The 10,046-nt window shown below is 55.9% G+C and overlaps 1 protein-coding gene across 1 annotated transcript; it reads right to left on the bottom strand.

The window, feature by feature from the left end:
* Window positions 1–2,865: 2,865 nt before the first annotated feature.
* NCLIV_015660 (conserved hypothetical protein) lies at window positions 2,866–8,191 on the bottom strand (the record flags this gene model as incomplete). The annotated part of the gene is made up of 7 exons (XM_003881758.1): window positions 2,866–4,165; window positions 4,444–4,522; window positions 5,079–5,136; window positions 5,526–5,690; window positions 5,966–6,052; window positions 6,747–6,825; window positions 7,341–8,191. 7 exons carry the CDS (start codon window positions 8,189–8,191, stop codon window positions 2,866–2,868), a joined length of 2,619 nt encoding a protein of 872 aa, XP_003881807.1.
* Between the last annotated feature and the right edge of the window lie 1,855 nt (window positions 8,192–10,046).

The following is a 10,046-nucleotide window of genomic DNA, read 5'->3' as shown; positions in this document are numbered from 1 at the left end:
TTTGGGGGGGGGGGGGATTTGCGCGGTGGCAAACGAGACGAAAGAAAGGAAACAGAAAAAGTTACGGGGGTACGTGGAGAAGAGATGGAATTGGATATTCGGCGTGCCTCGTGCCTCGGTGTTTCAGGAGAAAGACGGAGAAACGAAAGAAAACGGCGAAGAGATAAAAACCGACGTCGCCTGGGACCACCCGCGACGCTGTGGTACGCCGCGGCTCGGGGACGAAGGGGAATCACGTTTCAAGAGAAAGTTCCGCGCCCCAAAGCGGGCTGAAAATGCGGCTAGAAAAACCAGGGAAAAGACCAGATCTCCGTATGCTGATGCCTGTTCGTTGGCCGAGCGTTTTTCCAAAAAAACAATCCTCTCGCTCGCCTACCTCTCGCAGCAGGAGACAAAAAAGTGCGCGTGGAAAGAGCCCGGAAACTACGGGAGAAGTGAAAAAGATCGCAGAGGAATGACCGAAGAAAACCGCCGATTTCACGTCTACTTTGCATCCGTAGCAGAGCCGATCGATCTACATACCTATCTGGAAATAAGATATAAAGGTACGAAGCGGAACCGGCTCTGTTAGACGCTGTACCATACCCCGCGATTGATTTGAAATTCTTTTTCGTTTCCCTTGATACACAGAGCCTGTCGGGTACAGCAAGAGCGCGCCCGGGCGCGGCTTGTCCACTTGAACCTCCACAATGGGCTTCGATTTCACTTCGCGACACGAAATACGTCACTTATATCCATGTGTACAACTTTCGGACGTCCTCCCGTCACACATGTGCATCTACGGGGTTTCCATGCGTGTACGCAGTATGTGGCTATCTCTGGATCGCAGTCCCAACGCGCGTGGGCTGGCTCAATCGAAAAGCGAGAAACGTCCCAGCCGGAAGAACGGGGAAAACGGGACCCGAGAGAAGCCGCGCGACCAGTCGGAAAGCTCGAGGAAAAGCGAAAAAAATGCGGTCGGAAGCCGCTTCGCGATACGAAATCGAGAGAGGCAGCCGCACAATAAGCATCAGCAGCCGCGCGCCCTCGGGCGAGCGCCTTGTCATTCTCCATTCCGGGGTAGGACGGCGCAAATAGACCTCTCTCTCTACGTTTCAGCAGTCGCAAAGTCGTGTTTAATCGGTCCGAAAGAGGGGTGTCCCTCTGTCGTGCTGCTACCCTCGGTTCTCCCACTCCGGTCCTGCTACCTGCTGTCCTTTATTTTTTTCCCAAAGAGCTGGCAAAAACGTAGACAGACCCCCTCTCGGCGGATGGGATTTCTTCGGCATGTTGCCCAGTGCTGTCTCGACCGGCGCCTATTTGCGTGCGTTCTACACGGTCCAAACGCCGTGTTTTCCTCTGCATCAACTGCTCAGAGTCCTTTACACACACATCCTTTCGAAGCCCCGAAAGCTCGGCAGCGGCAGCCCGCTCTCCGTGGACGCCAGCCTGATACCCCTTTGGCAAAGGACACGCCTTCCGTCATCACCCTCGTCTCCACCCTTTTTGCCCCAGCGTTCATAACTAGTTCACGCCTTTCGTGTGATCACAGGCTCTTCCGCTGAGTAACGGTCAGTTCCCCCCTCCGCCGCAACCACACACACACTTTTTCCCCATTTCCAGCTGTGCCGGTCGCTTCCCGCTTTTGGTTTTAGCTCCCAGTTCGGTATCCGCCTCGTGTTTTGCGGAAAACTGGGGCTGGTGGAGTTCCCTTTTTGCATTCCAAAAGTGCACTGAGGAGTGATGCCCATGCGCGGCTCAGAGGGGAACTTGGCCGGGCGTTAGCCGTCTGCGGAACACTCGTTGCAGGTCAATTCAGTGGCGTAGACTTCTTCGCGTTGCTCTCCTAGCGAGGTTGTCCTCTGTATATAACTACGAAAGCAAAGGAGTTTCCCCCTCTTCTTCGCTAATGATCCAGGCAACATACGCGCTACCATGCTGGAGATGTGTGAACGGTGTGCCGGCTGCGTCGCTAGGGAATTTCGTGTCGAGGTAGTCTCTTCTTTTCAGAGGCAACACAGGCCGTTCGGGCTCCTTCGTTCTTACGATAGCGCGCGCCTCGCACACCGCACGCGACCTGCAGTGGGGAATCGCGTCCAAATGGCCTTCCTCGGAAACGAATGTGCTTAGGTACCCAAAGCAAGGGACTCAGTTCGTTCTCCCAACTAGGAGAGAGGCGTGTGCAGGATGCCTTGTAGGAAGATCAGTCTTCATGGTCACCGGGATTCCGTTGAGGCCGTCTCCTCGCGTCTACGTCCTCTAAGTTCTCTACTGCGGCACATCACAAGTTGTTTTCTCGAAAGGGTAACGTAGTTGCAAGTCAGACTCGTTCGATTTCACCGTTTTCCTGTTCCGGTCAGTGCGTTAGGCTGGCAACTGGTGCCAAGTCTGTATCACTCCTGTTTAATCGAGAGTTCTTAGGTACACAGCAGACAGCTGGATCCTCTCATCACGGATAGGTAGGCTCTTGTCACGTTTGTCAAACGTTTCCTTCGCGCGCCGGTGTGCCACACAACGGAAGATCTACCACAGAAAATGCAAATCCCCAGTGTCAAAACGGCGGCAGCCGCTTCCTCGCTCTTTGATGTGTCTACTATGGATCAGAGGAACGCACAGTAGACAGGGCAAAGTTACACGAAAGATTAGTCAGACCAACGCGCTAGCTCGTCCGACCAGGGGACCTGTGTTGTCGACTGGACAGCGAGGCTCTGCTTGCCGGTCTCGTTCCCCCGAGCTGAACCAGGCAACCGCGTGCGCTTTGTTTTCAACAGAAAGTTGCACTATACAAAATACGTGCGCGCATTGCATTAAACCCACGTGTCTGCGTGTTCGCAGACGACATGGATGTGCACAGAATCTTGCACTCGCGGAATGGACGCAGACCACTTAGAAATATTTGACTGCATGCGGAGAAATCCGCGAGGCAGTAAAATCCTCACTTCTGCGGGACCGAAACGTCGACTCCACTTCACTGGCCGACGTTTCACTGCCACACCAGGATCCACTTCCACCTTTCTTCGGAGGAGGAAACCTACGCATTCCCTTGACCGTCGGCGCACGGCCTGCGAGTCCTCGGTCACTTTGGGAGAGGCCTCCCGTGAAAGTTCCTCCCCTGGAGGAGACGGAAGGCTCGTTCGACCGGCTCGTCGACGCCGGGGAAATCGAGAGACTCGGTGACCGCGACTCCGTGGCAAGGGCGTGCAAACCCCTCGCTCCGAACACCCCGGAGCGACCGGCTTCAGGGAAACTCCGAACATCCTCGAGTGTCTCTCGACTCGCTGAGCCGCGGTGTTTGGAGAGCCGCCCTGCAATTGCTTCCGACGAGCCATGCGAGACGCTCTGTCGACTGTCGCTTCGCACGCTTCTCTGAAGAGCGCTGGTGTTCTTCGTCGATGTGGGGTTCGCGCACGCCTCGCTCCGGTCATCTATGTGTCCCTTTTTCGCGACACGGGATGTTCCACTTTGCCTCGTGTCCGACCGAAATGACGGGTGGAGCGACCGAGACAGAGGCGCGCTTTCTGACGCGGTGTCCTCTGAGAAATCCAGCTTCGACACCAGGGACGGAGACCTCGTGAGTCGGAACGTTTCATCACCGGAGACCGGAGCGGAGGAACCCAGCGCGAGTTTCTCCTGACGGCGACAGACGTCCCGTTCACTTTTCCCGTGGTCAGACACAACGCGGCTCAGACGTGACACACTCGCGCCGTTCTTTCCACTGAAGGCGCCTTCGCCATCCGGATAGCAGTGTTTCTGCGCATAGTGAGGCAGTGACGACGAGACGCTGCCATCGGGGTTCCCCGGATGCCCCGGCGCACGCATGTGGCCGAAGTCATCTTCGCGCTTCCTGTCGTGTCTCGAATCTCTCTCCTCGCGTCTCCGGTACTCGTCCAGAAACTTGTTGATGAGTCTTTCATTCCTCGCGGAGTGTTCCCTCAACGCGCGCTCCAGCCTCTCAAGGACTGACGACGACCGGCGCGAGAGTACGTCCTTCGAGGCAGAGGACAGACGAGATGACAATTCCTGAAAGCCGTTCTGCCCAGACTGGTTTGTAGATAACCGGCAGTCCTTCACCCCACGCGCCGCGTCGGACTCGAACAGGGCGAGCCGAGGAATGTCCACTGGTGCCGCTGCGTTGTGCTTCGCCTCCTTTTGCAGTTTCGCCTTTGGCGGCGTCGGAGGCTTGAAACTGCACGGAAGCGAGACGTCGACAGAAAAAACTTTGTCGTGAAACAATGGGCTCCAGCGTACCGCCCGGTGGGGGAAAGAAAACCAAAAACCACGAACGCAAGTGATCGCTTCCAGAAGCCGCCTCCACGCGTCTCAACCAGGAAACCGCCGCACAGGTCTCCTTTACGCCGTCAGCACTGGGTCCTTCAATGGAAACGGCTAACGCACTGAAACGGAACTGCCGCGCACACGTGTGCCGCGAGGAACAGATTTCCCTTCGCTTCCTGGTTCACTCACGGTTCAATTTCATCCGGGGGAACTGGCGGGCCAGTGGAGTCGGGACAGAGGACAAACTTGGCGTCCAACACAACGTTTTCTGAAGCACATATTGACAAAATCAGGGTGACCACAACATCCACCTGATACTGTATATACGCATGAGGACTGGTCGGATAAAACGGACACTGAGTCCGGGCCTTCCTCGGGAGACCTTGGGAGGGCCATGGCCACGAAAAAACGAACCGGAGAAACTTTGTCCGCCAAAAAAACGAATCTGACCTACACTCCCCACACCAGGTTCGCCGTCTGTTGCTGCCATCGCTCTTGCACCGCCAAGCGGCGCTCGAAAACGTTTTTGGTTCTATCGACATCAGCTCTTTCTTGAGGAAACACCGAAACGGGGGAAGTCCCCCGCACAAAATCTCTCGCGAGCGGAGCGAAGCCTCACGCTTCTCGAGAGATTCTCGTGCGTTAGCAAGGTACAGTGCCTGCAGATGATTCGGGGAAAGTGTCAAGCTCAGTTCTGTTCACAGAAGGAGGTCCAACTACACACACGCTTGGTCGACGAAAGCTGCACAATGTCCTTGCTCAGCCACTCGTACAAATGGAAACGGGGCTCCGCTGGACTGCTGAGCTCCGCCAGGGTCACTTACCCGCTTCAAAGCCTGACTGTTTGTTCAACTTCACGGGGTACACGTCCCAGTCGACCGTCTGCACGACAGCAGACATGCAGTGCCCACAGAAGAGAAACACCACACTAGAGAAGACATCGCGTAGCAACAAGCGAGGAAGAGGCGCGCATCCAAAAGGGGTGGCCCCACAAATACAAGCCGCAGCGGAGACACCTGACAACGCATCAGATACAGAGTTTCAAAAAAAGACGACAGATGTGCCGGCTCCTCCGCAGGCGGTCCTTCGTGCACCCTGGTTTTCGCCGATGTCCACGTGGTGGTCTCATCCGACGTGTCCACTGTATTTTGAAGTCGTTTTCCTTGACCAAGGCGCTGCCGCCTTCCTCACAACTTCAGCTACTCACGGCCCGGGGGAACGGAGACACCGCACATGCATTTTCACCGCATCGTGTGAAGAAATTGTCTTACCTGCGATGATGTCATATCTCGAAATGGAGACACGATGCTTCCTACGTCGTTGAGCCTCCAACTAAACCGCTTCTTTCCGTCCTCATCCACACGAGTCGTCTCTCGCGTGCACACAACGCTGATGCGCAACCCAGGAGGAGGAGAGTCGCCGAGCGGAAGGACAAACTGAGGGGACAGGGCAAAACGAGAGGACGCAGTTGCTGAAACTTCTCTGGGCCAAGAAGGAACCGGAGGCGAACCTCGACAAGAAGGGATGGGAAAACTGTGAAAATTTTGAGAACGCCGCCCTCTGGCATCCAGATCACATTCAAAAAGTGCAGAACGCACAGTCGAGCGTCAATACGGTCAGGACACGAGGCGAAAACGAAGGGACGTGGAGGAAAGGCCGCGGCTTTCAAGTCCAGGACAACTCGAACTGGAGACGCGGAAAAGATATTTACCTCGTGTTTGAAGTCGACGGCGAAGCAGCCGGAGGGCGGAACGGTGAACGCAGTGAGGGGTGACTTGTTGCGAGTGTGGTTGAGGAGCTGTACCGAACGAAACACAGCCGAACAAGCGCAAAACACGGTTGGTCTCCAAGTGAAGCGTACATACACGGGAAAGCAGGCCTTGGTGAACTTTTGCAGCACGGCACGCGTGCACAAATGCCGCAGCCGAACAAGAACGCCGCGACAACAACATGTCTGTCACTACCCACAGACCGACGCACACATGTCGTCACTACGAAGCTCCCGGAAATACCCCAGAGTCTTCGGAAAAGGAAGATGACGCTCGCCTCTCCTGCCTCCATGGTCGAAATCACTACCCTAAATGAAGTCGCTCTAAACGCAAAAAAGAGGGGAGGGGCACTACACTGAAGCAAACAACGATCTCGAAGCAGCTCTGCAAAATCACACATGGGTTTTCGTGCAACACACACAGTGCATCGCTAGAGCCGACACGATTCCCCAAAAATGAAAACGCGCGGACAACCTGGAGCCTTCCCGGAATCCAGGAGGTAAAACCCTTTTGCCCTTGACGCCACTGGACGTGAAAACTACAACCTGTTTTGCGGCACCCGCTTGCAGGTGCACACGTCAGGTGCGCAGCCCTGGAGCGCAGGAGGCCTTCGCGGTACCCGGCCCATCCCAGGGTACGTGTACGTGTCCGTGTGTACGCAAGACGACCGACAGGAGTGACGAGAAGAGACTGGCAGGTTTAGCCTCTCCACGTTTCGCTTACCTCCTCCAGATTGTCTTCCGTCGTGCCACACAGAAGGAAGACCTGGGTTTGACCGTCAAGTTCTCCCTTGTACGTTCCCCTGAAGCGCAGCGCGGCACATCGCCAGAAAAGGAGTATCCAACCTGGAAGCCAGGCGTCGGCCTGTCCCAACGTCTCGTGTTTCGTGACCCGTTCACCACAAATGGGGATCGGCGCCGCCTCTGTGTGTCGCCCTCCGGCCCTCCCGTGGGAAAACGCAAATGTCGCGCTGCGCGACTTTCGGCTTCGGGCAGAAAAGAACCTGACTGGACAGACCCGAGTTCTGTCGTTTCGTGAGGTTCGCAAACGGGTTTGTTCACGCAAAAAGACAACAGACCCGATGTGATTGACGCTCGGAGCTCGCCTATCGTGCTTTTTTCCAGTTTGTTTTCGGCATCCGCCTCTTGCCGTACCCCCAACGCAACCGACCGGCGGCCAGCAGCGGTGTCAAGCGCACGCCAGACTCCCTCAGATTGCCCTCCAGGAGACAGAAACGTGTCTAAATGCATAGACCGCTACGTGGAACCACATTTGCCTTCCTGTCTCGGCCTAGGTTTCCCGTTCTCCGGTCCTCACTTGAACGTCCCGACAGAGACAACAATTTTCTGCGCGGGTTCCCCAAGTTTCTCAGACTGCTTGCGAGACACAGTGTGTCGGATCGTCGGCGGTCCTCGCGTCTCGCCAGGAGGCGAGAGCTTCGGCGGTTCTCGGGGAATCGTTTCGGCGGGTGCAGGCTGGGCCTCCGGCGCCCGATCCGCCGGCAGAGTCCCTGTTCTCTTTGCTACTTCTGAGCCGAAGAGAGACAGCGAAAGAATCCTTGACGCCCGAGTTCGACTGTGCGTGTCGGTTGCGGGCGCAGGGAGTCTGTTGGCCTCAGACGCCGCAGGCTCAGCACCAAGCACTTTGCTTCTGAGCGTCTTTCGGGCCTTTATTGACCATTTGCTCCGTTTCACGGGGCCCTCGTGTGTGGGGACGGGGCCTTCAGGTTCGGGTTCCACAACAGACAGAGTCGGCTGGGACTCGGGCGCGGGCGTCGGTTCCGTCGACGGCTCGTAGACATCCCGGGGTGGCGTGGCAACCTGTGGAGAGCCTGCAGGAGGAAAGTATCGATTCGACGTGGCGTGACGCAGAGCAGACGTGTTCACGGGAGCGCTCTTCTTGAAGGAATGCTTCTTCGCTTTTCGACTCGTGCATGGCCGGTCTGAAGGCCACGGATCAATGATGCGGTAAGGCGGTGGACGATGGCACATTGTACAGGCGAACAAAACGTCGTACAGAGCAAACCGATTGCCGGCCGCGTAACGGCGGTAGTGGCCGGGGCGCAGTCGGATCATCTCCCGAGGATAATTGCGTCTGTTTGACTTCCCAACTGCGACTGAGGCAGAAGACCTCACTGTGCTGCACGTCGAGTTAGAAGGCGCCGACATCTTGGAAAGAGCGTTTGGCAGCAACCAGCGAAGGTGGAGACACGAGGTAGCCCTCCTGTGAGGAAGAGAGCCACACGGGGACCAGGGAGGAACAGGACGGACAAGCTAGTTACCGGTTGAACAAAAAACGGAATGCCTGACGAAATCAAAAACTATTGGTTACTGTAACGACGTGCACAGAATCTGGGTTGTTGCGTCAATGTGGGCGAGCCGCCTCTGACGCTCTTCCGTCGACCGGACAAACGCGTTGACGGTGTCCAGGGCGTTTGGACTGTATTGACAGGAAAGCAGGCGCCACGAGGAAAAGAGGGGCAACATGACAGTTCACTCTTCATAAAGGAAGGGTACACGGGAAAAACTACAAGGCAGACTTTCTCTTTCTGCGAAGCGAAAACACCAGCAGACCGAGGCTCGTTTTCGCCAGTGAACGCCGTGGCGGTGTGTGTGCCACCAGCTCCTGCTTTCCCGGGCGAGGAGTATAGATCCTGGCCAGGCTCACGACTTAGAAAACGGGAAGAATAAGCAAAGCAAAGATCGCTCTTGAAATCGCGCAAACGACAGGCGTCACTGAGCCCGTGTTGAGCGTCTCGAAAACACACGCGGGTGCTTGAGTCCCCGCTTGAATGGGGGAGAGAGAGACACCTTAGAGCGCCGCTGCCCGAAAAAGACAAGAAAGCCGAGCCATCGCTCACTAGTATTCCCCGATACCCCAGTGGAGACTAGGAGGCTCCTCCTAAACTCGAAAATATCCGAAGAAGTAGCCTTCTGCCTCCCTCTGTTGCGCTGAAGAGGAACGGCCTCTGCCCGTCCCACTGGCATACGACGGCACGCACGAATCAGCAACAACAGCCCTTCTGTCCCGGGAACGAAGAATAGTATACGGCGAACCTAACTCTCACGAAGTGAACCGACGATCAGAACCAAAAAGAAAGGAGGAGAGTTGCACATCGACGCCTCATTTCCCGCCCTTTCCTCCTGCGTCGAACAAGGAGTCTATGCACCGAAATGCTAGGTGAGAACACGCGAGGGGAGGCTCACGCCATGGCTATCTAGCCACGTTATTCATCGTCCTAGCTGTGTGGCCCCGTTGTCGCATTCCGGATTGAATCCCCAAATCTTAACCTAGAAAAAAGCGGAGGTGGGCCAGAAAAATGTTCAAGGACCTCTCTAGTCAGCCACAGGATCCCTGTTTTGTAAACAGGAAGGAAATGGGCATGGTACGGTGGATCGATGATCCAGAAACAGGCTGCAATCGTGGCATCACCATCCGGGGGCGTGGACGTGTATTGCCACACAGAGCCGATCGGTTCCGCTCTCTGCTTGAGAATTCGCGAACGCCGCGCGAAGAGTCTTGACAACTGTAAATGCCAGTCTATCCGGGAAGCTGAGAGGCGACCGTACACCTCGAAACCGTCCGAAAAGTGACACACTTTCAGGACTTTACGGACGGGGTTTGACCCGAAACAGCCTGTTTTGTGTTGAAGAGGGTGATCCGCTTCCGCAGACACAGCCCGCGTATCCTTTCACAAACGACGGTGCCACGAATCCGAAAAAAAAACGCTGCAGTAAGCCCTCTCCTGCCATGCCGCGGGGGATACTGGTAGCAGGTGTAACATTCGGACTGTAGGTTGGCAGCATTAAAACGTAGCCAGTGTACTTTTCGTGATACAGCTAGCAACCAGAAGGATGCGCGGCTTCATGTCGGTTTTTCGAGGTTCTCGATGGCTTTGGAGCGATGGATGGTGCCGACGCCGGAGACTGTGTACGATAATCATGCGAGAACGGACGAGAGAGGACGTTGGAGTGTGTCGCTGAACGATTTGGGGCAGGCAAAATAAACTTTAATCAGGGTTCT

Source organism: Neospora caninum, chromosome VI (assembly GCF_000208865.1).
Source record: "Neospora caninum Liverpool complete genome, chromosome VI".
Taxonomy (NCBI): Eukaryota; Apicomplexa; class Conoidasida; order Eucoccidiorida; family Sarcocystidae; genus Neospora; species Neospora caninum.
The sequence above is the reverse complement of the archived record's forward strand: the minus strand, read 5'-3'. Positions and strand labels throughout refer to the sequence as shown.